The following is a 27,247-nucleotide window of genomic DNA, read 5'->3' as shown; positions in this document are numbered from 1 at the left end:
GCTGCGCTTCTCAATTTTCAGGGCTCCTGAATTGGGCTTGCTGTGACATCTGAAAACATGCTCTTGGTTTGCTTTTCCCAAAAAAACCACTAGGAATGAGCCAGGAACTTTGGCTACTGCTCATGGTTTGCTAGGAGAGAAAGAAACCATGAGCTAGACATGGTCCTCATGACAAACCAGGCTGGATTATTTCCTGGTGGTTCAGCAGCAGCAAGAGCAGGAGATAAGCAAGGCAAGAAGCATGTTAGGCTTTCACATGAAAACATTGTTTGTTTCCATCTATGGTTTAATGTGACGTCTTAGAAATTTCAAACATGTACTATCCTACAAGCTAGGAAAAAGCTGTGTCTGACCTTAGTTGCTAACTGCAGCGCTGGATTTAGGGTGGTGTGAGCAGTTCTCCCGCACAGGGCGCTATGCCAAGGGGGCACAAAATTGAGAAGATCCATTTGGGGGTGCAAATTTTGGGGGGCAGTGTACTAATTTAATTATTATTAATAATGGAACCAGGAACAAAGCAAATAACTGCATGCATACTCTTATTACCACCATGGAGCTTTCTGCCGCCACCACCTCACACTCGCACACACACTGCCTCACTCCTGGCCAACATGGCTAAGGCATGAAGTATTGATACTGAAAACTGTTTCCAAACTGTCTGCAACTGCCCCTCCCAAAATTTCATGACTGTGCAGGCAAGTTGACAGAATGAAGAAAATCACAGGTTGAAAATCACAAAAATGGTTGGCAAAATTAAGGAATGTTTTTAGCCTAATCCTATGCATGTTTATTCAAATGGACATTCAGTAGAGCTTAGTCCCAATTAAGTGTGCATATATTTGCAGCCTGGCAGCCAAATTTTGTGAATGTTTTCTTAGAAGTAAATACCACTGAGTTCAGTAGCTTTTAGCCCCAAATGAGGGTGCAGATATTTACTCATTGGATTGCAACCTGAGTCATGTGATTTATTGGATACTAAAATAATATTGTACCAAAAGCAAACAAAGAAAACAACAGCCAGTTTTAGTTTTCTCCTTTTAAAAGTAACATTTTGATTATTATTATTTTTTAAAAAAGAAGAATATTGGAATTTGGTCTCTTTATTTAGAGACTTCCTCCTACACATGTAAACACATGGTTCAGTTGCAGGAGAAGCAGAACAAAAATTTATTGAAATGGAGACAAGGAATAAAAGAAACTTTCACAAGTTTGTTTAGCTGAAACAATGGGGCTAAACTTTTAGGGGTGTTCCTTCCCAGTGTTAGAAAATGAGATATGAAAGCTAGAAGCTAAATGGCACTTTAAACCTAGGTTATGGGCGCAACAATGGAATGTCTATGCACACTTTTTTATAACAAGCATACAGTGGTGAAATTGCATAAACTGCAGCTAAAATATTATGCTCATTTTTCACATGGTCTAGTCCTTCCCCTGCCCACTCCCTAATATTCTTAAGAGGGTCTCTTCTCCAGCCTTCAGAGAGTAGCTAGAAGTGGGGAGGCAGAAAAAGGTCCTCCTTTCCTTCCACTCTGCAGTTTTAATCTGAAATCTTAGGCTCAGTACTGCTTCCAGAGCTCAGAAACTGCTCGTGCCAATGAAATTCCATTGCAAAGTGTGCCTGGAACAATGGGAATTTCGAACACCGTCTCTTCCAAAGTTGCAGAGAATGCAAGGCTGTCAATTATGAAAACTGCTCCCCAATATTTTCTGTGACTGTAAGAGATTATTGAATTTGCCTCTTGGATGCAGCTGTGTGACCACCCGGGGAAGCACAATTAACTTCCACCAGTGCTGTCTGAGGTCCCATGTACACTGTACATTTAAAGCAGTATCATACCAAAGTAAACAGTCATGACTTCCCCCAAGGAATCCTGGGAACAATTGTTATGGGTGCTGAGATCCCTCACAGAGCTACAATTATCAGAGTGCTTTAACACTCCATCCCTCTTTTCAGGTAACTCTGGGAACCATAGCTCTGTGAGGGGAATCGGGTCTTCCTGGCAACTCCTGGCACCCTTAGCGAACTACAGTTCCCAGGAATCTGTGGGGGAAGCCATGGCTGTTTTCAGTGGTATGATACTGCTGTAAATGTATGGTGCAGATGGGGCGTGAAGTAGAGTGCAGACATTCAGTTTTGACAAGTTGACTCTCTCTAGGAAAACTACACGGAGGCAACAGTTGTTACCATTTTTAATGAGCTATCTCAAGATACGTGGAGGTTGTGAGATAGCCCAGAGTGATGATGGGGACCTGTCTGATGTTACTTTCACAGAATGGTAGAGCTGCTTTCTCTTGCTTTCCTGCATTGCAGGGGGGTGGACTAGATGACTCTACAATTCTATGATTTCATGCCACCTCATAAGTAATACCAGAAGCCCTGGATCCCATGGGAAGCCATGGGAATGAGCCATGTCACACTCTCCTTCCCATGTGACCTGGGATTCTGGCTTCAACTTTCCAGTAAAGGAACAGCTGTTGGCAAGAACGCCATGCTAAGGGTCAATCAGATGTTATGAGAACAAAACCACCAGGAGCTCAGGGCATCTGCTCAAGAAGTCTTGGTGGCACCCTCGAAACTCAAGCCTTTTTGCATTTCCATTTAAAATCTTGATACCAGTATTTCCTCTGTGTTTTGTTTTGCTCTAGTCGTGCCATCCAGCCCAACAATGGCCTCCTCCACTAGTCTCCCTTCTAACTGTAGCAGCTCCTCCGGGATCTTCTCCTTCTCACCAGCCAACATGGTCTCAGCAGTGAAACAGAAGAGTGCTTTTGCTCCTGTTGTTAGACCGCAGACTTCCCCTCCCCCCACCTGTACCAGCACCAATGGGAATAGCCTGCAAGGTAGGCCAACCGGGGCATCATACTGTTTTACAGCACCTTTGTTTCTTGCATCTCATCCAAAGGGTGACAGGCCTTGGCAGTCTACAATGTGGCCTGTGCATTCTATGTGTCACTGATAAGTGCCCTCATTCCCTTGCTTGGCAAAACAGCCTGCTTTCATTGCCCTGTTGAACTGAGATGCTGTGTCTTTTTTTAAAACAAAGCATGGTCTGAGTGTTTGCTTAAAATGAGTGATATTGCAGCTTACTAATACCAGCCTTTCTCTTTCTTTCCTTTCTTATTCCTTGTTGTTGTCTTTTATCAGACCAGTCTTTTGTGGACTCTAGCAAGTACTCCACTGCAGGGTCTCTCCAGGGTCTGGCCTTCTCCTGAAGTACGTCAGTCAATCTTCCCTTCCTTTTTTTAATTTTGTTTTTCCTTTGTCATGTCCACATGTGGAATATCTCTACTAATGGCAGCAAAGTTTGTGGGGGTTCATCACAGAAAGCAAACCACAGCAACATTTGCTTTGCATGTGATAGCAAATTATATATGGCACGTTCTACATTCATGTAAGGTTTCCCAACTTCTTACCTTGTAAGGCATTAGTTCATTGTGATTAATGTTCTGGATGTCAGCTAATTTATATTGCAAACCCCCATTGTCTCCTTGAAAACCTCTTCAGCTGTTGGAAACCTACATTTTTATGTCATCCCATTGACTTAAACTGATGCTTTCCCAAATACTGCACCCCTTTTCTATATCATTCACATATAGAGCAATCAGATAGCTATGGATTTCCAACCTATCTGTGTACCTTAGGTTCAGGTCAAATTTAGTGGGTGCCTGGAAGCCCATGCCATGATTCCTGAAAGTGGAGAGTCCTGTTTTGCACTGTGATTTCCCTCCAGTGTTCCAGTCCCACTTGAAGAGTGCTTGAGTCTCTTGCTGGCTTTCATGGTGTACCAAAATGGACAAGGCACTCTCCAAAAGGGAGCAGACATGGATCATTGCTTATCACAGCCAAGTTTGGATAAGGAATACGGGATAATACATACTAAGCCACTAAAGCAGCCAACTAACGGCAGAGTAGGCCTGCTGCTTTCTGTGTTACAGTTGTGTTGACATTGCCTATCCTACATTTCAACATGGAGCAGTTGAGGAAATGAGAAATAGCCAACTGAGGTGGATTTCAGAAATAGGCAAACTCCAGCCCTCCAGATATTTGGGACTACAATTCCCATCATCCCTAGCTAACAGGACCAGTGGTCAGGGATCATGGGAATTGTAGTCCCAAATATCTGGAGGGCCGGAGTTTGCCTATGCCTGTTTTAGATAATCATCTGATATTTTCACCTTGAAGCCCTCCTACAAATGAGGGGGCTTTGTGGCCACGCACCTGCCACTTATAGTATATTATTAAATTTCTTTTTTTCATTTTTTCCTCTCTTTTTATAGTTAATTTGCACATTGCAGATATCAATGTAGATAGGAAGGAAGCTTGTGTGTGCAGGAAAATTCAGATAATTAGTTCTAAGACAGCAAGGGACAATTCACTTAAAAGTGATAAGAGCGCTTATGGTCAGCTAAAGTTTTGCCAAATATATGTTCTATGTCAGAGCACTCAAAGTTTGCCCTGAGTCCACCCTCAACTTGGCTTCAGAAGCCTGCTTAGCTTCTGAATGGGCTTGTTCACCTATTATCAGCCCTGAACTTAAGTCCCCAGTTGTCATTGTATTTCCTTTTGTTCACGGACAAATACGGTGATGCCCACATTTGAATAAAAATGCTGCGTTTTGTCCATATGTCCTATAACATTACTTGTCATAGATGCATTGGGCTGCACATCCAGCCAATGAGAGAGGGAATTAACACGTGTGGTATACACCATAAAAGCAGAATCCGCCCTGTTCACTGGTTGCTGGTGTCTGTTGTACGTCTGCCCTACTGTGCTTAACCCTCCCTCATAATTACTGCACCACACTCTGAAACACTGAGAGGAATATACATTTTCATGCTCACTTAGATAAGAAGAGTTCTCATAATCACCAGCTGCCTCAAACTGCGCCAGAGGTAGAAGAGGTTACTGGTGCATGCTGTAGTTCACCCAGACCTGTTCCCCCTGCCAACTTTCTTTCTTCTATCTATCTATCTGTCTGTCTGTCTTCACAGAATGTGGTGACAAATAGTAGATTTTTTTTGCCCCATCGCCTTAAGCCACTTTCCATGAGCTTAATTCAGAAATCGCCTATCCTAAATAGGCACATATCAGAGACTCTTTTTGGGTCATGTCATGAATCTCTGAGAGTGAGCAGCCAGCTTTTGCAACTATAGATGAAAACATTTTCAATGTTAAATGTACCAGCAGAATGAAAAGTGCTCATTCATAAACAAAAGGCACTTAATATGCCTAAAGACAAGTGCTTCACCCTGTGTACTAGAAGCTGAACAACCCAGGGCATAAATCTGAAGGCTAAGACAAGTCAGAGTGGGGTTGTTGTTTTTTTAACCATATAGTATACAATCTATAAAGAACTGAGCTTATGCAAGCCTTACTTGAAATAAATGAAGTTTTCAAGGGAGCTATGTAGGAAAAATTGCGCCCAAAGAAAATGAAAACTCACAGACCTCTTTCACATTCTCTCCACTATTTTGGATTTGCAGTTTAAACTGGGAAGCATCCTCAGTTGTAAGCTCCCCACCCCCATGGTTACAGAAGCTGTGACCTCCTTCTAGAAATAGTATGAGTCAAACATAGTTGTCATAAAGCGTCAGTTCGGCATATTGCTAATCATGGACGATATATTAGACACAAGCCTTATATCTGATCAACAAGTGAGCTCTGGTCTATGAACAGATATGCCTTTCCTAGTAACCTCAGTCAGGACACCCACCTACCAATCTGAATAACAGACATAGTCCTTTAAATCTCCTAACAGGAGGCAAGACAAGTGAGGCTCCTTCTGCCGCCTTACTCACCTGCTGGGTGATACACCTGGGAGGGAGAGCGTGACAGGGCAAATAATGAGCTACAGTAACACTGTCTCCTGATTTAGTGGAATATTTAAAGGGTCACGCCCAATGTTTGGCTAGTAGTCCTCTCCATTTTTGCAGGTATGCTCACCACAGTGACATTGATTTGTATATTAATATTGTGGAATTAAAATCTTCAGACCTAAAACCTTCCAGTTTTACTTCTGCTTGTGGTGCGAGCAAAGAAATAAAACAGCAGGAGCTTGGAGCTTGCAGTTTTCAAACTGTTGCTTTTGATTTCGCCATGCCCGGGATTTTAGATTTCCTGTTTTAAGACACTGGCTGCGTAGGTAGTACATGAACAGAGTGATTTTCACCTCCCAAAATAAAGCTCATATTTGCTGTTGGAGATAGAAGTGATCACTTCCTTGGCAAGGCTTTGTACATTTAAAGCAATTGTTTATGCAATGCACAGCAGTGATACAAATCTGTATTAATTTATACCACTATGTTTTTGCATCGGCTCTCTAATACATAATTGCAATAATAGTAGTCATGCATTGTGCAACAATGATTCAGATCTGCTTTGCTAAAATTGTGCATGCACTTTTGCAGATAACCATGCCAAGTGTGAAAAGCTATATCCATGAGAATAAAACCATGGGTGTAACATACCAGATAGGCGGGGTATAAATATAATAAAATCATCATCATCATCATCACCATCATCTACTAGAACAGGCTTCCTCAACCTCGGCCCTCCAGATGTTTTGAGAATACAATTCCCATCATCCCTGACCACTGGCCCTGCTAGCTAGGGATCATGGGAGTTGTAGGCCAAGTCCCATGGAAGCTTGATCCAAACCCTTCATTAGAACAACAGTCATATTTCACTGGTAGTGGTGTTTTTAACCACACAGTTTTTGTGTGGAATATAGAATGAAATCTTTTTTTCTTTTATAGATCATCATCGTAGGTTATCCTTATATAAATTAGAACATGATGGAGACATATAACAGCCATTCATTTTGTTTTTGTAAAAATACATTTTGCTTTTGTTAGGTTTTGGGTGGGGGAATCCTGCGATATTTCCCTTTTCAGAATCAATTTCACATTGAACCAGAAAAAAGCCTAGGTGGTCCTGTAACCAAGACACTTAAAGTACAAAAGTAGCATGATAAGGCCTTGGCAGAATGGAAATAAGAAACCTTTTAAGCAGAAAGAAATTCTGAACGTCATTCTGCCTTTTGACTTGTAATTTAATTCAGAAGTATTAGGCTTCTTCAGCAATAGTAATGGTAGCTGTTCTTTGAAAACCTTACACTTATGCTGTGTTATATTCCATTTCTCTTCCATTGGCACAGTTTCTTGCATTTAGCTATAGTGAAATGTTAAGCTTTGCTAAAAGGAGAAATCGTATTTGCTTAGAAAATTATTGCAGAGTTAACAAATGCCCAATACAGAAAATCTGCAAAAACATTTTGTTCACTTCCAGGTGCTCCTTTATTGTTAACAGCCTAATAATGATGTTCTAGAAAGGACAATCAAAATTACCTATACAGGGTAAGGTGTAGTAAGTGCAAAAGTGATACAGGTTAGCCACAGAGAGTTTCTCCCACCCAGCATGATACCACATGTCTGGCAATTTATTATTGAAGTTTCCAAAATCCACAAGAATCTTAGTAGCCACCACTCTGATTGGACACAGAATGCCTTAACCACTTCTTAGGAAAGAATTCCTAATATCATCTGGGCTATAACATTAGTCTGGTATATGTGGTGCCATAGAGTAGTAGGCAGTTGTGGTGCTATCGCCCCTTTAAGACTGGTTTATGGGAATTGGTTAGAACTTCAGAAGAAATGAGCTTACATACAGCTGTCTCCCGTAAAAGGCTTCAAGGCTGGTGTCACAAGGTAATTGGGTGGAAGAGGTGAACACCCATGGTCTAAGTTCCTAAAAAAACCTGGATTGGTGGGAGCTCTCGGCAGCCAGTCAAGCCGAGGTCAGCATCTATTTGGGCTTGATAGCATCTTGTTCTGTTGCTCAGCCTACTGAGATTTAAGTGTAAGCGTTTATGTTAATTAGCTGGATAAGTTAGTGTTTGTTGTTCTCTTACCTTCTGAGATACTTTAATCTGTGTGATTATTTGGAGTTTTTCTCTCTTGTGAAGTTTTCTTTTAGTAAACTCTGTGTATGATTTTTATGAAATTTGGTCTGGTCTGAGTCCCTTTAATTTTGACCATGCTTTTTGGAGCAAGGGTCATCCAGTATAGCAGTACATGACAATTCTCCCAGTATGAATTAAAACAAACTGTATTTATTCTGCAAATATTATACATAGCAGTTCAGTGTGGAAGGGGGGGAGCTTATAAATTGGACAAAAAGCATAATGCATAAATGCATAGCCACTGTTATGGCTGTAACCCTGTGAAAGTTTTTAGTGTGGCTCTAAGCTTAATTCCCAATTTTATTGCTGATTTTTAAGATATCATTCCACTGCTCACCCTTGCTCCTGCTCTTCCCACCACCGGCATGTGGTTCCCAAAAAGTTGCTAAGAAGGGCATATGGCAGTCAGAATGTAAAATGGGTTCCCACTCTTGTCTTGGAAGGGTTTCCTGGTCACAACCCATGGCTGCACTGCAGCCCAGCTGGTGGAAGCACCAGAAGGAGACAGCCTCAAAAGATGACCTCAGTGAAGAGGCAAACTGGTGTGGAAAAAGGCAGCCTTTCAAGTACTGTGGTCTAATGCCATGGAGACGTTCAGCAGTTAGTAAATGTTCATTCCAAAAAAATAATTTGCCCTCACAAGATGTAGTAGAATTCATTCCCTGAAGACCTAGTGATGGCCACCAATTGGCTAGACAAATTCATGGTGGATAAGGCTAGCAATGACTGTGTTCTGCCTTCACTGTCAAATGAATATGCTTCTGCATACCAGCTGCTGGAATTGTAAGTGTATAGAGTGTTGTTACACCCAGGACTTGCTTGTTTTCTTCCCATAAGGCATCTGGGTGGCTACTGTGAAAATGGGATGCTGAACTAGATGGGCATTTGGCCTGGCTCATCAGGAGGTTCTTATGTTCTAATGTTTCCTCTAGTTTGGAAATATCAAGATCATTCCAAAACTGTCGACATAGTAATAGCTTTCCAGTGTCTGGATAAGCCATCTTTCCTGCTACTTCCAGATTTTCAATAAATATTTAAACATTCAGAATTTAAAATGTTAAACAGTGCAAAGTTTAACCTGTGACCATATTCTTATATCTGTTCCTTCTTCCAAAATCTCTGATCGCAGTTTCATCAGAGATTAAAGAAATATGTTGCTTGTAAAGGCTTTATTCACACTATGCTGGTCTTTTGAAGAATCAGGAGGGAGACTCCAGATTTATTTTTAAAGGAAATGGCTGTTGTGCTACCACAACAGGTCATATCCTTATGATGCCTAGTTCCAAATGCATAATTTATTTTCATCCTTTCGTCTTTTGTTTTACTTCATTTAGTCATTGCTGTTTGCTTAAACTGCCTCCCTCTTGCTGATTAGTCTTGTAATTCATGCACATATGGCGATGTTTGTGGAGTAAACATTCCTTCCCACTCCCTGGTCTGCAAGTCTTTCACATTGCTTGGTTCTTATCAAATTAATGCAACTGCAATTAAAGCACAGTGAATTTGAATCAGTTATGGGTATGAGTTCTTCCCCAAGAAATCTTCCCAGATGTTTGAGATGGTATGCAGCTGGCATTTTAAAGAGGTGACCTTGTGACCACAGTCACCACCAACCATATGTAACTCCCAGCTTCCTTACACTAGGTCATTTTGGGCATTACATAGAAAGGCTGAGACCAGATTATCATTGCAGATCTTTCTAGGTCTAAATGTCCAAACATCCTGATGCATGAATGGATTAATTTTAAGTGAGTCAATTTCGTCCCATTGGCTTCAATGTGATTTTAAACTGGCTTAAAAGGAAAGACTCTAGCTTAATTTGTCTGAAGACTGGACTGAGTTATTTGAGTCACCATGTGATGCAAAACACTCTACTGAAGATGTCTTTGTGGGGGGGGGGCACGCGAATGAATTCAACTTTAGTAGGAAATTATCAGTCACAAATGACATCTTTTCAAGGGCTGAACTGGTATGGGATATATAGCTTTCAGCTGTGGTGTTACTGCTTCCTTGTGGTGGGAGCTCCTTCATAGCAGTGGTAATTTATGCAAGCCCTAATTACCCAGGCAAGCCTCCTAGCATGGCAATTTTCAATGCCAACATCACACATACATCGTGGCAGCTGGCAAGCTAACTGCACAACCTGAGAGACTCATATATTCAACATTTGCATACATTATTGCTTCCAAGTGGGCCAGATTTGCAGCAGCATAATGGCACCGCAACCAGGTGTAAACCATTTATACAGCTAAAAAAAGGCAAGGGCTTCTGGACTGTTCACTAGCTGGCTTGTTTGAGATCAGGGGGTTTGTGTATTGCCAAGAAAAATAGAAACCCAAGGGCTTGAAGTCACGCAGAATACAGAACATTATAAATGTATGCATGATGTTGGCAAAATGGATACACGTTTTCTTGCTGCTCCATAACACTAGAAGTTGGGCTCACCCAATGACACTGGCTGGCAGTAGATTCACAACAGGCAGAAGAAAATACTTCTTCATGCAATGTGTCATCAAGCTTATGGAGTTCACCGCCACAAATAGTTGTGATGGCCATTGTCTTGGATGACCTGAAAACATGATTAGAGACTTTCATGAAGGTTAAGGCTGCCAATGGCTATTGACCATGATAGCTAAATAGAATATCCAAGTCCAGAGGGAGTATATCTCAGAATATTAGTACTGTAGTGGAGGCAACAATATTTGGGAAGGGCAATTGCCTTTGTGCTCTGCTTGCAGGTTTCTTGGAAGTATTTGGCAGGCCACCATCAGAAACAGGATGCTAGACTAGCGAGACCTTTGATCTGAACTTGTTATGTTCTTATATAGATGGCCACAATAGTTTGAGACTATGTTGGGTTGGGGGTTAAGGATTGCCCAAAGTTATAGTTTGACAGTTGAGAGTTGCTGTTACATTTTAGTCTTTGCAAGTTCCTTTACAATGACACCCATCCTTCTACCTTTAAAACAAATAAAAGAGGAACCATATTTGTAAGCAGCCATCTGATTTTTTTTTAAATTATAAAATGTTGATTTTAATTGCCATTGAACAGACTTTTTACTGAAATGTGCTAGATTATTATAAAACTTTCTAATGATTTCTCAAAGCTTAAGGAACTTTGGATTGAAGCTTGGACTGACCTTCATTAAGCATGTGTCTTAATTAAAGATGGAAGTCTCCTGTAAGCATTACATGGGAATTACATCCCATTAAATATGCTTGGGAGATGTATTATCCCAAGCCCTTTAAAAAAAAAATTTCTGGGCATATACATATGAAATAAATCCTAAATCCCGCACAGAATTAGGCATGCTTAAATAAAAATCTAAATTGCAACACAGATGAATGAACTGCTAGAAAATATTTGGAATGTTCTCTTTTACAGAATGATTTATCTCTCTCTCTTTTTTTCTTCTCCTCCATTTAACAGCTATATCTGGCATGATAGTTCCCCCCATGTGAAAGGATTGCCTTGAAGAATTTTACTAATGAAGAACTTGGATTCTGCTTCAGAACAAAGTCTGACACAAGTCCCAGAGCGGAACTTTTAACTCAGGCCTTTCTCTCTCTCTCTCTTCCTTATTAAGGAAAAAAGGAAGAATCTCACAATAACTGCAATGTTTTTAACAAAATAGAATGGTGGGGGGGGGGGGGACCCGTCCTTGCAAAATAATACTGAAATTTACCCGGAGCCTGCAAGTGGAAGGTATTACTTTGTGCTGTCTATCCTAGGTTCTTGGGGGAGAGATTTATTTTGTGTCATGAAGAAAAACCCACTTGTGTCTTCTTGGTTTTCGATTAACTCAGTCACTATTTGTCTTTTACAAATCATACTGGGAGAAGGGGTGCCATCACTAGGGACTCTTTTTTAAAAGGTGTAATGAAGGGAAATAAAGTGGCAACACTTTTTTAAAAACAAAACAAAACATGTTTGTGTGGAACAGAAGTAGAAGTGCCAGAATAGGGGTGGTGGTTGTTTTTCTTTCCTTAGAAGAGTAATGGCAATGCCAGTTAAGGGTTGGCTTATTTGTGTTACTCCTCCAGCGACAGTTCACTCATCTGATGTTTTGCATTCTTGGGAGGTGTGTGTGTAGTTCTGTGGGGTATGTATACACACACATGCATATGCACACATAAATGCACACACACTTACCACATTGGGATTCCATTTTAGAGGCAGTGAGAAAAATTTTTTTGGGGGGGAGGGGGCATATTTCTTAGAATATTGTACTTAGGTGACTCTGTAAATAATGCAAGACAGAAAAATTAGCAAAAGTGTAGCTAAGGACATGCATATCCCACCTTTTACCTTGGAAAACCCAGTGCCTCTGGATATAATGCTAAAAACTGCAGAATTAGATTAGCATGGCTCTCTCTCTTTCTCTCTCTGTCTTTAGCTTATATCAAACTTTCCCAAATGAGTGGCCTCCTTAAGTACAGTTTAACCCTGTCTACACATACAAATCTCTTTGGGATCTGGTGTGGCAGGACAAAGGCACAAACGTGAGCCACTTCATTGCATTTCTGCATATTCTCAACGGAAATATATTTCCTAGCTTACTTACATGGGGTTTTTGGTTTTGTTTGTTGGGGCCAGGGGCAGAAGACAACTTCATCCTGCCGTCCCAGAGATGGCCCAGAAGCACACATGCACACAAAACGACATGTCCGTATCAAGCTGCGATTGCTTTTATATCAGTCAACCCTTTTGGTTTGCGACATACTCTCTTAAGCAACAGGTAGTGGCATTTTTTTTATACATAGAAAATTAAAATATGAAAAAAGGGCGGAGGAGACAGAGTGTTATGTGAAGGTTTGCAAAGTAAACCCTCACATGAATTTAGCTCTCATTATGTAGGGAGCATACTTAGTTGACGGTGCAGAAAACCTCTAAGGATGCATTTACCTGATTGTTTCCCCCCTTTGCCATTGCGTTTTGTATGTAGTTATAAATACTGTAGATCTTTTGGGGTGATTTTTTTTTTTTGGCCAAAGTTATTGTTCTATTTATACAATTTAATGTCTTAAGACAGTTTTTTCAATCACATACACAGTCACACACGAGAATTACTGCATATTTTGCAAAATGAGCTCACTACCTTTAAGATTGCACATGCTTGCAAAATGAATTAAAGAAAAAAAGCTTTTTTAAAAAGAAGAATTTTGTAAAATATCCATATAAATAATGTATTTATCTTTGGAATTTGTACATTGCTTTTTCCCTGCAGCATCCCAGTTTATTTTATTGTGTATGTTTGCTATGTGAAAAGTGCTAATTTGTTTGGTCATTCACAGGTGTATTAGCTGTTTAAATGTGATTTTAATACAATTCATTTATAGGGTTTTTTAGTAATTGTTTTAAACCATGCTTCCATTTTGGTTTAATTTTCACTCAAAAGCCATTGTCTATTTTTGTATTATTTGTAAGTTAAGAAGGTTTTTTCCCCCAATATATGGCAAAAGGTAGCATATTATTCTTGTAGCATTTAGTTATGTAGGTTTAAAAAAGTATCCTTTGCTTTTGAGGCTTATAAAAAAAAATCTAATGCTGTTTTACTCTATTAATATGCATGGAATCTCTCCCCTTTGGAGTGACGCATTTTTTGTGCATTAAATATGGGGAGAAACTTCATAGAAATCAATGAAAATACTTTCTTTCTTGTCTGCTTGTATATTTCTCTGTCTTTCACATGAATATAAACCAGCAGATTGGATGCCTTAACAATGCAAATCATATTCATTTCACTTGTACATTGTACTGCGCACCAGAACTGTCAATCATCACTAACATTCTAAGGAGAAAAAAAAGGAATTTGAAAAGCACAAAAGAACTGTTTTGTTACCTTAAGACAATGTGACTTTTTTCTAGCCAAGCAACAATGCTGCAACTGTGCATGCTTCCTGTTTGAATTTTGCAATTGATTTCACTCAGATATCACTGTGTGATCTTTTGGGAAGGGGAGTGGGGTTGGGGGGAGGAGAGAAAGAAAGAAAGAAAAAATCCATAAGGTTTTTGCCCCTAGAACAATAAGAACACACTCACATATAAAGAAACTGGAAAATATAAGGAATATCAATGTATTGCTTCTCTATCGTTCAAACATTTATTCTAATTCACATAGTAAGCAACAGCACTGCAATGTAATCAAATTTAAAGCCATATTTTGTCCAGTGATGCCCTCCACTGAACCCATTCAGACAGAGTTGCACCAGTTTAGACACTCATACAAAGTCATATACATGTATAACCCCTTTCCTTCAACGTCCAAAGATCCTTTGAACAATAGGTAGAATTTGTTTCTCCAAGTATTTATAGCGCGCTGATAAAAGGAAATTTATATTTAAAAATCTCCCTGCCCCAAATAGATCCTATGACTTTTACATGATTCTTAAAGATGCCGCTCTTAACAGAATATGGCTTTAAGTGGAAATGACCATGTTTCAGTCTTTACAAAGTGAAGCCTCTGATTGGCTGAGTTGTGTGGAGGATGCCCTTTTCCTCTCCAGTGTACCAGGCTGCATCTAAAATGAAGTCATCTCTGAATCTACTAATCGTTCACCTTCTTAACTAAACCTTTTGGAATAGACACACACACTGTACAGTTCTATTGTTAGAGAAAACTAACTACTGTAGAGATTGTTATAATTTTTTTGCAGAAATTCAAGCTGTAAAAACTTTTCAACTTTCACAATATTTAATTAAAGTTACTTCCTGTCTGTGAGTGCAGCTCCCGGCTGTGTATTTATTCATTTGGCTCTGCGAAGTCGACAGACAACGGAAAGTGCTGAATGTCAGACAGCGGCAATGGAATGGACACCGCTTCTGCATTCTGTTGTAAAATATAAAGCAGCAAAAATAGGGGGAAGAATGCATCGTGGGCTGCTTCTGATAAATCTGCTGTAGGGGGAAAAATACATTCTATACTTACAGCTCTGAAGAGAACCACCATGATCTTGGGGTTCTGTTATGCATCTCAGGAGCTAAGGGGCATAAATGGTCCATTTGTGGCTAGCCCAATGTCTTCAGTGTTGGGAAATGCTTCATGCGCATGGAGGGAGCATAGCTCAGTGGTTTGTCACATGCTTTGTAAACAGGCAGTCTCGGGTTCAGTCCTGTGATCTCACTGAAAGAACATAAGAACAACATTGCTGGATCAGACCAAAGTCTAGTATCTTGTATCCAACAGTGGCTAACCAGATGTCCATTGGAAGCACACAGACATGGGTACAACCAGGGCTTTTTTTTCAGCTGGAACTCACTGGAACTCAATTCTGGCACCTCTCAGGTGGGCATCATTGACATTATAGGATAACAAGGGAGACATTTATGGTGAGTTCCAGCACCTATTTTTCTAGAAAAATAGCAGTGAGTACAACAGTCTTGTTCTGCTGTTGTTTCCCTCAACCAGCATTCAGGAACACATTACCGCTGATCTTGAGGGGGTTGTATACATCCATCTAGACCACTGATAGGCCAGTGAAAAGGACTTATCATCCATCAATTTGTCTAACCCCATTTTAAGGATGAATATAAAAGGGTTTCCTAGAGTGGCAATGGAAAAGACCCAAAGGCCTAAGAGAGCTGCCGTCAAGAGTAGGCCATAGTGCATGGTCAAGAAGTCTGACTCGGTATAAAGCTGCTCCACATACAATAAATGGCTAACCTAACGTTGTCCAGATATTTGCCAGACTCCATCTCCCATCAGTCCCTGCCAGTACAGACAGTGGTTGGGGGAAGATGTTAATTGTAGTCCCAACAACATCTGGAGGGCCACAGAGTTACCTTTCTTCAAAATAGAAGAGTATTGGGCAACCGAAAATGCTTCAGAAGGCCATGAATCACAGTACAGAGATATGTGATCATCTAATGAGGCGGTAGTTTCATGACATCATTATTTATCAAACTATATAGTACTACGCCCAACGTGGAAAAGTTCTCTATATTTCAATTGGAGAGAAGTAAGTATATGTGTCTAACACCCACATTAAAAACAATGAGATAGCATGGTCCCAACTCATGCTTACTCAAAAGTAAACTCCACCGTATTCAACGGACCTTGCTTCCAGGCAAGTTTGCAAGGACTGCATACACAGCTTTAGCTGTACTGTACCCAGAGTGCCCTGGAATGCTAGCTTTTAAATTACTGCTCCCTCTGCTACTATAATCTGATGGTCCCATCACTATCGTTTTGGAAGCTACACCAAAATAAGGTAGTGGATTTAGAGGACTTATCAGGTATGAAGAATATTAGTATGTAAATACAAACACACAGAGAGCAGTGTTCGAAACTCCCATTGTTCTAGGTACATTTTGTGACAGGGAATTTCATTAGCACAAGCAGTTTCTGAGCTCTGGGCACAGTACTGCGCCTAAGATTTCAGATTAAAACTGCCGAGTGAAAGGAAAAGAGGGCCTTTTCTACCTCCCCACTTCCAGCTACTCTCTGAAGACTGGAGAAGAGACCCTCTGAAGAATATTAGGAGGGTGGGCAGGGGAAGGACTAGACCATGTGAAAAATGAACATAATATTTTAGCTGCAGTTCATTCAATTTCAGCACTGTATTCTTGTTATTTAAAAAGCGCGCCTAGACATTCCATTGTTGTACCCATGAAATATACTCAGAGTTGAGAGTAGATTTTATTCAGCTCATAGTGGTGAGGAGGAATGCAAGTTCCCCCAGAATGTCTGCTTTATATACATTATTTACACAATGGGCCCCACGTGATTGGCTAATTCCAGGATTCACCTGTAGGCCAATCAGGTTGCGGATTCAATTTTTTCCTGGAGCTGAATTGGGTGGCTCCTGTGGAGCAATTAGACTGCTGCATTCTGAATCCTATTGTTCTAGGACCAATCAGACTGCTGCTTTTTGGATCCTATTCAACTCAGTACATAACAGCCCATAACCTAGGTTTAAGGTGCCATTTAGTTCCTAGCTTTCATATCTCAGTTTCTAACACTGACACACAGAGAGAGACACAAACAGACATGTACTACTGGCTTGCCAAGAAGCTATGCTAAGTGGCTCACAGAACCTTCAGAATGTGAAGGGCAGTTGAACAATTTAGTATTGTCAATATTGAGGTGGTGAATATGAGTGATCCATCAAAAGCATCACCAGCAAGAGTTTTTGAACCACTTGTATTCCAAATGTTTGTTTTACATTTGGGACTGTAGGTGTTATAAGTTTAGTTCCAAAAGGTGATTATGGGAAGCAGCCCACAGTCTAAATCTGTCACTGATGAATGTGGAACAGGTGATGAGCATTCATTTCATAGAAGAGATAGAACAAGTTTTAATTTATTCAAAATCTGAATGGCTTGGTTAATATTAGCTTGAGCATGTTCACTCCAGCACCTGGGATAGTAAATTCACGAGAGAGGCTGGAGCTGGTCTACAATTCTGCCTAAATACACAAAACATGTAATAAAATCTGAAGCACGAACAGCCATTCACCATATGGGGAGGGCTGTAGATTAGTAGATGAGCACTACTGCCTACTTTGAATGCAGAAAGTCCCAGGTTAATTACTTCTATTGCCCTTCACAGTCATGTTTAATATAGAATACAAAATCTTTCTGATTTCTTCCTGTCATGTATTATTACCCCCATATGCCTCTTGCTTATACGGCCACAAGTTCAAGGTGTTCTGATTACATCACTTGTGTGACTACTGGCAAACTTCTGGAAGAGAATTTCAAATTCTTGTCAGCAGGTTACAACTTAATGACTGTCAGTGACCTCTCCCATACCAGCATGTCAGAGACTATATTTATCAAACGATGTCATATCTGTGATTTTAGTTGTGTGTGTTTACACACGTGTGTGCACACACAAACACACAGTGCTATTTTTCTAGAACTCACCATGAACGCCTCCCTTGCTCTATTATAATGGCAATGTCGCCCACCTGAGAGGTGCCAGAACTGCGTTCTGGTGAGTTCCGGCTGTAAAAAAAGCCCTGCAAACACACACACACAAAATACAAACACAGAAAGAGAGAGAGAGAATGTCCAATTTTAGACTTAGCTCTGAGTCTACAGCAGGAGTAGGGAACCTGTGCCCCTCCCCAATGTTGTCGGACTCCAACTCCCATCAGCCTCACTCAGCATGGTCAATTGTCAGGGATGGTGGGCCTAGTGAGTGCAGCGGGTGTGCAAGAGTTAATAGTTAAACTGAGCCATTGTGATGCAGTGGTAAAAGTGGAAGACCAAAACAGAGACCCAGGTTCAAAGCTCTACCCACCCATGAGGCTTACTGGGTGACCTTGGGCTCACCACATACTCTCAAGCTTGACCTATCTCACTGGGTTGCTTTCAGGATAAAATGGGAGACACACCAAAGAACAACAAAATTAATATTTCTACCCCACCCAGAATAGCAAACAACAAAACAGAACAACACTATTTCAAAAAAATGGAAACAATAAAAAGCATTGAAAACATTAAACTGATACTGCCTTGAACTTCCTGGAAGAAAGGTGGACTATAAATGGAATAAATACACCCTGAGGACAAACTATTTGTAACCACGCCATCTCCCATTCCATCTATCCCAAACTTCACAGCTGGCTTGTCAGAGTGCTTCTCATTTTCTCACTACTGGCCTTGGCTCACTGTGTGGTGATAACACCAGAGGGCCTTCTCTGGTGTGGCCCTCCCAAGTGAGGGATACCTTCCTCCTAGAGGTGCAGACAGTGGAGATTCTGATGAGATTCCACCATCAATTAAAAACAGCCTCATTCTCTCAGGCCAGTTGCTTAGCATGGGGGGCAGGGGTCCATGGCCCCGGGCGCAAAATTCTGAGGGAGCACAACCAGAAACCCCTCTGCAGTCCACCAGCTTCCATAGGGATCCCCATCCCGCCCTAGTGAAGGTGGCAGAGCAGGTCAGGCCCACGATGAGTGAGCATGGACAGAGGAAGGGAGGCAAGGGGCAACCCCAGCGTGGCTTGGCCTGGCGCTGCTCTCTGTGGGCATTAGTGGGATTCACCCGCCAAAGTCCATGTCAGCTGTCCATTCCCCCCCCCCCCCGCATGCAGGCAGGCAGGTGGCACAGCACTGTCCCACTTGGCTCGGGGGCCCGTGGTCCAGTAGCGCTGGCAGCTTGCCTGTCCGGGGTGTTGGCAACCCATGCTATGCCACTGCCTCAGGCATTTGGAGTGAGTTAGAAGTCTTAGGTCGAGGTCACTTTGATATGACAAAGGGCAGCGTATACGTTTTAGAAATAACGTAAAATAAATATCAATTTCTCCAAAATGGCTAAGAATAGCCCTGCTTTCAGCTTGCTACGTTATGGAAAGCCCTTCTGACATAGAAACACCCTCAGGATTTGCAGTGACCTGCATGAGATATTTTACCATAGTTTATTTGTTACAGATACAGATAATTGGAAAGGTAAAGAGTGAGGAAAACTGACATGCTTAAAAAAATAAAAAATAAAATATCAAAGGTGTCTAGGGTAAAATTCATGTTAGTTTTCCAGTGTGGTTATTGGCACAAAGCTGCTCCCTTACAGTGGCTCCAACACTGCACTGGAAACACGCGGGGGGGGGAGGGGGTGGACTGGTGGGGATAGGCTGGACCTCTCGAGTGTTTCCCACATCAGTTCCCCCCTCCCGCAGACTGCACCTTATCAGAGCAAAGGTAACCCATGAATCAGGCAATAGCTTAATGGTACCACTTGAAGCCTCTCAAATGGCAGTGGGAACTTCCTGTAGGAATGAAATCCTGCTAGCATATTTATCCTGAATAGACTGCTTTGTAATGTTAGAGTATGATGCCGTTCCAGATCAAAGAAAGAAAGAAAGTAGAAGCAGAGCTCCATAAGGTAATAGCCTATTCACAACAATGGCTCCTCACTTTCCCCTGGATGTCAGGGCTCATGCTAGTTAAGGAAAGAATAATAGTTCATACCCCCTGTTCAGCAACATTTTTAGCCAAATCTGCTCCTAGACCCCCAGACAGTACAATGGCCTGGAAATCTGCTAGTTTATCCACAACAATGCAATGTCTTCTGCTGAAGTCTTTAAAAACATTATCTTAAAAATATTTTAGACACTGATTTCTTTAACAACAAAAACGGCTTCACTTAAAACAAATCAAGGAACAAATAAGAGTAGCAGGCAGCACACACACCCTTTGCACTTACAGCAGCCATGCAGAACCTATTGCCTGCGGCCCTAATGTATAATGTTGGGTGTGACACAAGTAAAGAGGTGGATGGGCTGGAAGTGGGGGTTGCAGTCACCACCCGTCAGCAGATTGGCAGCACCTGCAAAACCCCACGCATGACACTATGAAAGCACAACAACCTGTGGCTTGCAAAGTGCTGGTCATTCGCCAGCATAGTTTGCTTTCAGTGTGATATCAGGTGAGTGGTCCCACCCACGTGTCCAACTTGGCTGACCCCTTGAGTATGATCAGTTCCACTGGGCAGCTCCAGCTCCCCACCCTTGACTTACAGGAAAGCCCATTGTAGGGTATCATAAGGTTTTGTGGAAGCACAGGCATGCAAACAGGCAGACCATTGAAAAGATGGTGAATGATGAAAGACAGAAGACAGGACATTCACAAACATCTCTTGGCAACCTCAGAGGTAAACCAGGTCACACAAAGCATTTTTTCAGAATAATCTCAAATATTCCACAACAAGCCTCCACTTCAGGTCTTTGGAATTAAGGATACTGAACTTTAGAAAGCGGTTCAGAAAGCTGTTGCCTGTAGCATAAGCACAGCCACAGATTTACACGTTAAGATCTCTGCTGCTAGAATCTACAGACTAGAGTCATCCAGCAATAATATTTCTAGGAATGTGCTCAGGCTCCCATGTGTCAATGTGTAGCATTTTGCTCCTCTTTCGATCCCAGTCATGCCCTCTGATGTTAAACAATACAGAGCAACCTTCTAACAGCTCTTAATATATATTTTATTTCAACTATCACTCTTATTTGGCAGGTGAGTTATTCTGCACAGCAGGTGTTCCTTAATGGTGTTAAAGAATAAACAGAACTTAGTGATGGTCTTACATACCCATTAGCTAATGGATTACTAAGCAAAAGGGACTCATGTTTAACCTCCCTGCACTTAGCCCACTGTTGAGAAAAACGTGAAAAAAGTATAAACCAACACTCCAACTGCAGTTCTCAGGACCCATGGGAGGTGAGCTCAAACTTTAAATGCAGTTCTTTTGATAGACAGGTGAATGAATGTGGCTATCATTATGTAATCACACAGCCTGGGAACTATTTATCATATTTATTATCCATGCAACATGTAGCTGTGATTTTTTCAAAAGCTCTTGACCTGCCTGAGAGAGGCAATGCTATTAGCATTGCTTTAAGGACCACGCAGAAAGGATTAAGCAGAGCAAAATTATAGAGTTGATCACGATGGCTCCCATTTCTACATTCCACTTGAACCCAGTAGATAATGATGCAAGAACTGTCAGAAGAACATGACAAGGTTCCCTTTCTCTCCTCTGTCCAACAGCACAACTTGCACACCTTAACTGGCACAGTCCCATTGGGCTTCTGGGTTTTCATAGCCTCTCATCATCCAGTTTACAGTTAGCCATGTAGCATATTGATATTCACCAGCATTACCACCTTTTGTCTATTTATGCAGCAGGATCCTTTTTCCTTCCATGCCTACTACTGATCAACTCTTCACACTAATGTGACTGCTAGATTAGATGATTTACTGCAAGGATTAGACAATTTCATGGGTCTATCAACAGCTATGAGCTATGGAATAAGAGATGTGGAGCAAGAGTTCTGGGTAAGAACTCAAGAGCAGTCTAGAACCACCTGGCTATTGGAAACAATCTAGAATGCTGGAGTAGGTGGACCTTTATTATGTTCACACTTTGTTGAGTTTATGCTCAGCAAATCACTCCACTGTACCTAGAGCTACTTGCCATTTGACCTGTCTCTGAGGGAGGATGAATTTGCAATCAGCACTCTGCAGCCACACAGCCTCACTGGACTCCAATGGCAGGAAGCAACAGAGCTGAGTGTTAACTGCAGCTCTGTTAACCTGATGACATCTCCCAGCAGTTTCATCTGTTAAAAGAGTATGAGGGACAAGATGGAACCTTGTGCAACCCCACAGCACAACTACCATGGGCCGGAGCAGCAGCCCCCTCCAAAATGATAGTCTCTTAAACTAAAACTGCAGAGTGAAACACTCTATCACTATGCCTCCAATTCCCAAGCCACAGAAGTGGTACAGGGAAATATTGTGGTTGATTGTATCAATACCCACTGAGAGATCAAAGAGAACAAACAGCAAAGTGTGGAAACATAGGCTGTTAGACTTTTAAAATATGCCCTTTCAAGTGAGGTCCAAAATGCCCCCTTAATAGGCTTTTTTTGCTTTTTAAAAGGGTTTCTCTCTTCCCCCAGCATAGGAAAATAACCATGTTTGGCAAATCAAAAATGGTTTACTTACAAACTCTCCAAAGGTGAGCTTTGTGTGCTTCAGAAAGTCACACAGGCAGCAAAATTTGGCTGAGTTACAAACTCAGGAATGGGTGATGAGAACCAGGTGGTGGAGCAACCAGCTCAAACCACTTCACGTGCTGAGCTTCTCTGATAGGCTGGGGGATGGAACAATAAACTTGATTGCCTAGTTCCTCCCAGGTGAGGGGAAGTGATGTAACTAAGCCTAGCTTAGTTACAGCTTCCTGCATTAACCACTTCATGCATTGATTAGACTTAAGCAGGGAGTTGCCATATTTCAAAACATAACATTCCTGACACCCACAAAATTGTTGAGCTGTTTGGGGAACAAGCCCAAATTGTTTAAGCTTTTGGAGCTGTTTCTGCTACATTTTTCAATGCGTTGCCATATGTCCAGGTTTTCCCTGACATTTTGACAATTTGGCAAAATTCCCCCCTGACACCATTTTTACACCTGAGAACCAGGACATGTCAGGAATGTTGGTAAGCATTCTTAGGTGAGGTTTGGACTTCAAAAAATTTTTTTATATTTTTTAAAATACCTGAACTAATTTCCCTGGATCCCATATCCTAGACACAAGACTGATCGCTAGTAACATTCCTCTAAGGTTGATTCCTGGAATTTCACTCTGGATTTGTACCCATGTTCTCTTCTTAAACTAAAAGGCCACATAGCTGGGACAGCAATGTAGTAAATGTTAACTAGAGGGCTGGTGAAGTTTTAGGCAGGCCAATGTGGGAGTCAGCAATAGTAAAGCTCTAGTTGTTTTTAATCTTGCACGTTGTTCTTCTGTGTGAAGTTTAAGCACTAAGTTGCATTTTCATATTATATATTGTTTCCCATATGTTCGTTAGTTACATATTTTGTTCATTATTTCTCCCTTTCCTGAGGATTCATTCATGTATAAAGTTGATACTATTACACTTACATCTTCCATAAACCATTGTAGCAATTTAAGAGCCTCATTTTCACCACCACTGGTGTTCTTCCAGTTGTATAGGAACATTCCCCTAACACCCCACATTCCCCTAACACCCCACAATCTCATGTCCTTTACATTTTCATTTCATTTTCCATTATCATTTCTACTGAAATATCCTGAATTTTCTTTCTTTTGTCACTTCCTAGACAGAGCTACATGAAAATAAGGCTCCAGTGTGAGAGCCAGTGTGGTGTAGTGGTTAAGAGCGGTAGTCTCGTAATCTGGGGAACCGGGTTCGCGTCACCGCTCCTCCGCATGCAGCTGCTGGGTGACCTTGGGCTAGTCACACTTCTTTGAAGTCTCTCAGCCCCACTCACCTCACAGAGTGTTTGTTGTGGGGGAGGAAGGGAAAGGAGAATGTTAGCCACTTTGAGACTCCTGAAGGGGAGTGAAAGGCGGGATATCAAATCCAAACGCTTCTTCTTCTCTTCTTCAATCCTAAACACACTTACCAGGGAGTAAGCCCCATTGAAAACATGGGAATTTCATCTGAGATATATTATTTAAATTGATGAAATAACCTCATAATGTTTTAAGTCTCAGTTGGGTGTGAACCATACAAGAGCATTACGTCTTGTCCTTATAAAATAATGTGAAGGGCAATTACTACGGAATAATATATGGATTTGGAAAATTAGCTTCTAAGTATTTAAAACTTTTATATCTCACCTTTCATGGCAGCTTACAAAAAAACTGAAATACAGAATATATAGACAAAAATACAATACTAAAATCAAGTTAGAATCAAACTCTAAAACATCATTACAGTCATACCTTGGAAGTCGAACGGAAGTCTGTTCGACTTCCAAAACATTCAGAAACCAAAGCATGGCTTCAGATTGGCTGCAGGAAGCTCCTGCAGCCAATCTGAAGCCGCAGAAGCCCTGTCAGACATTCGAGTTCCAAAGAACGTTTGTAAACCGGAACACTCACTTCTGGGTTTGCGGTGTTTGGGAGCCAAAACTTCCAAGTACCAAGGCATTTGGGATCCAAGGTACAACTGTACTTAAAAAAGACAGTGGCACAGCTCAATGATAGAGCATCTGCTTTGTATGCAGAAGGTCCCAGGTTCAGTTCCCAGCATCTTCAGGCCGGGCCGGGAGAAAGTCTTGCCAGGAATCCTGGCGACTCACTGCTGATCAGTGTAGGCAATACTGAGCTAGATGGATCAATGGCCTGCCTCAATATAACAGCAAAAGCCAGAACAATAAGGCCATAAGAGGAAGAGCAGTAAAACCTGCCAGCCAAATGTCACTGCAATCACTAACAACCCAAAGGCCACCCTAAAAAGGAAGGACTTCAAAGTGCAGCAGAATTCCATCAGGGAAGGGGTGAAGAGACAGTTCTCTCTGGGCAGGAAATGACAACATCTGAACGTAGCCAGCAAAAAGGCCCTCTATTCCTCTGGATCTGTACAAAGTCAAAACATCACAGTCATACCTCAGAAGTCGAATGGAATCCGTTCCAGAAGTCCGTTCGACTTCCAAAACGTTCAGAAACCAAAACTTTTGGAAGCTCCTGCAGCCAACCGGAAGCCGCAGAACCAGCGTCGGACTTTTGGGTTCCAAAAGAATGTTTGAAAACCGGAACACTCCCTTCCGGGGTTTGATCGTTCAGGAGCCAATTTGTTCAGGAGCCAAGGCGTTTGAGATCCAAGATACGACTGTATTGCACGATTGCATGTTAGCAACTCCCTGCATTAGAAATCAAGCATATCCGAAATAATGTTGTTGTTGTTGCTGCTGCTATTATTGTTACTTCTGTGTACATCTTGCCCTTCCTCCCAAAGGATCCCAGGGTGGCTGCATCAATAATACAGTACATTTAAAAAGCATCCTATAATTTGTCACACTAAGATGTGTGCTTTCCACAGGTGGGAACTTTTGCTTGCAAGGCAGGGGAGCATTCAGGAGTATGATCTCCCCACTGGCATTCTGAATTGCAACATTCAAGGTGACTGTACTAAATGCCTTCTCTGAACATGTAGATTGGCTCTCATGTGGCAGAATTACAGTGGGCGTGATGTCTCAGGTAAATATTTATTGACATTGCCATACTAAACAAACATCCTCAATATCCTCTACCCAATAAGAATTCGTCTGTAGAATTTCAGGGTATGTAACTGGCACTGTCTGTTAAGTTTGAGAATGCAAATAAAAAAAAATCTGAGATCTTTCCAATTTGGTGTTTTATTCCATTGATCAACCCTTGAATTTAACCTTAGTTTCCCTCTTTTTACCTCTGAAGAGCTTTTGGCAACAGATCTACTTTCAGGCGGATAAAAATATGTATCATTCCACCAGTAAATTATGCAAATTAAACAACTGATTAGCATACCGCTTCTGCTAGCATTAGAGGGGTTGCAGAAGGGGGTTGATAGGTAAAGTGATCTCCTTAGTGATAATTAACTTTGATCTCTTCAATAACAGTTAAGTTTAATACAAAGGGAGAGGGGGGCAAAGAAAGAGAAAGTGCGAAATGACATTTGTGGTATGGTAACAATAAAACAGCAGTTCATCATTTGTAGTAGCATAGTATATGATAAGCACTTTTCTCCCAGTGACATAATAATTTAAAAGTAAGATGAACAACAATCTTTAAAGTATGCTGGATTTGCATTACTTTCACATGCAGTCTTTGTTGGGCAACCTCTGAGGTGTTGATGAAGAAAAGAACAGAAAACGTACATTGGAACATTGACAATAACAGCAGCAGTAATCATAATGCCTTTTGTACTCTCTCTCAGAACATCAAAAGCCCTTTCCTATGCTCTGCAGTGATAGCAGCTGGTACATTTTGCCCATCCTATGGGATGCCAGATCTCATAAAACCAGCGCTTCCTTGTACCAGTAGAAGCTGACAGTGGTACTAACTTCCCAGTTCAGCCCATTTGCCCAGCACAAAATTCTGCTTTAGTTGCAGTATCACTAACAGCGAACATGACAGAGTTGCCCCATGTTAGACATAGATAATTCTCATTACATGTATTAGTTTCTTCTTGTTCATCTCTGCAGTTTCCAGTTGAGTTAAGCATTCATTCTGGCAAGGAGAAGGATGCAAGTTCCCCACAGCTTTTCTTTGGCTGACTGATGGATGGTGCTTTCTTGACCTCCCTCTTGCCACAATTTTATTTCTAGAAAGTAGGGGGTACAGCCTATCCATGGTGCATGGTCCCCTTGCCAGTGGCAGAGGCCAGAAAATATTCTCCTCACTTCTGTAGTCTTCACAACCACGTTTTGCCTTGTAGTGGTGAGACCACTGGACTAGGACCGTTGGGAGACCAGGGTTCAATTGCCCACTCAGCTGAGGATCATACAGAGAGGAGGAGAACCATGTATGCCACCTTGAGTTCCTTGGGGAAAAGTGGGTTATAAATCTAATAAGAAATAAATTGAGCTCCATAAATATGGTACAGTATATATGGGGTGTGGGAAGTAGTGTGACTCGATGCAGTAAGAAGATTCTTACTCATGTTGAGCATGGAAGAGCTTGATATAAAGCATTTCAAAGGTAGAGATATTCAGAATCATTTGTCTCAACACAAAGAAGCAAGGCGAAACATTATAGTTAATTATAGGGGTTTGGACAAGGAGATGCTTTGAGTCCCATCCAACTGTACAAAAACCCACCTAGGAATGAATTACAGTTCTGGTATCGGTTTATTTTTGATGAATTGTTGGACTCTAAGGGGAAATGTGAGAAAGTATCTCCCCAAATAAGCATTTTTAAATCCCATTTATTTCAATGGGAAACATTTAAGCTCATACTTAACTATGAAATTGAAATAATTGGATCTTATTACATATCCTCTACATTGGATAGATTATACCCATTTGCGACC

At 41.3% G+C, this 27,247-nt stretch overlaps 1 protein-coding gene and 1 long non-coding RNA gene across 10 annotated transcripts in view; one reads left to right on the top strand and one right to left on the bottom strand.

Moving 5' to 3' along the window:
* The window catches only part of EBF1 (EBF transcription factor 1), a 374,138-nt gene extending 359,455 nt beyond the window's left edge, over positions 1–14,683 (top strand). For 4 of the 8 annotated variants that reach the window (XM_083488398.1, XM_083488397.1, XM_083488396.1 and 1 more), the window contains exons 15-17: positions 2,647–2,841; positions 3,146–3,214; positions 11,392–14,683. In XM_083488398.1, the coding sequence (XP_083344524.1) occupies positions 2,647–2,841; positions 3,146–3,213 (263 nt within the window). In that variant the 3' untranslated portion in view covers position 3,214; positions 11,392–14,683. The remainder of the gene's footprint in view (positions 1–2,646; positions 2,842–3,145; positions 3,215–11,391) is intronic. The other 4 variants (XM_083488402.1, XM_083488401.1, XM_083488400.1 and 1 more) reach the window with 1 other exon arrangement.
* Positions 11,884–22,776, bottom strand: LOC310699918. Of its 2 annotated transcripts, XR_014522301.1 has the most exons (4): positions 22,413–22,776; positions 21,467–21,575; positions 14,891–15,085; positions 11,884–13,908 (listed from the first exon to the last, which is right to left on the bottom strand). It is a non-coding gene; the product is annotated as an uncharacterized lncRNA (long non-coding RNA). The 2 variants fall into 2 exon arrangements; XR_014522302.1 differs by lacking the exon at positions 21,467–21,575.
* Between the last annotated feature and the right edge of the window lie 4,471 nt (positions 22,777–27,247).

The sequence above is a fragment of the Podarcis liolepis genome (genome assembly GCF_965112155.1).
Source record: "Podarcis liolepis genome assembly, chromosome: 2".
NCBI classification, from domain to species: domain Eukaryota; kingdom Metazoa; phylum Chordata; class Lepidosauria; order Squamata; family Lacertidae; genus Podarcis; species Podarcis liolepis.
The sequence above is the reverse complement of the archived record's forward strand: the minus strand, read 5'-3'. Positions and strand labels throughout refer to the sequence as shown.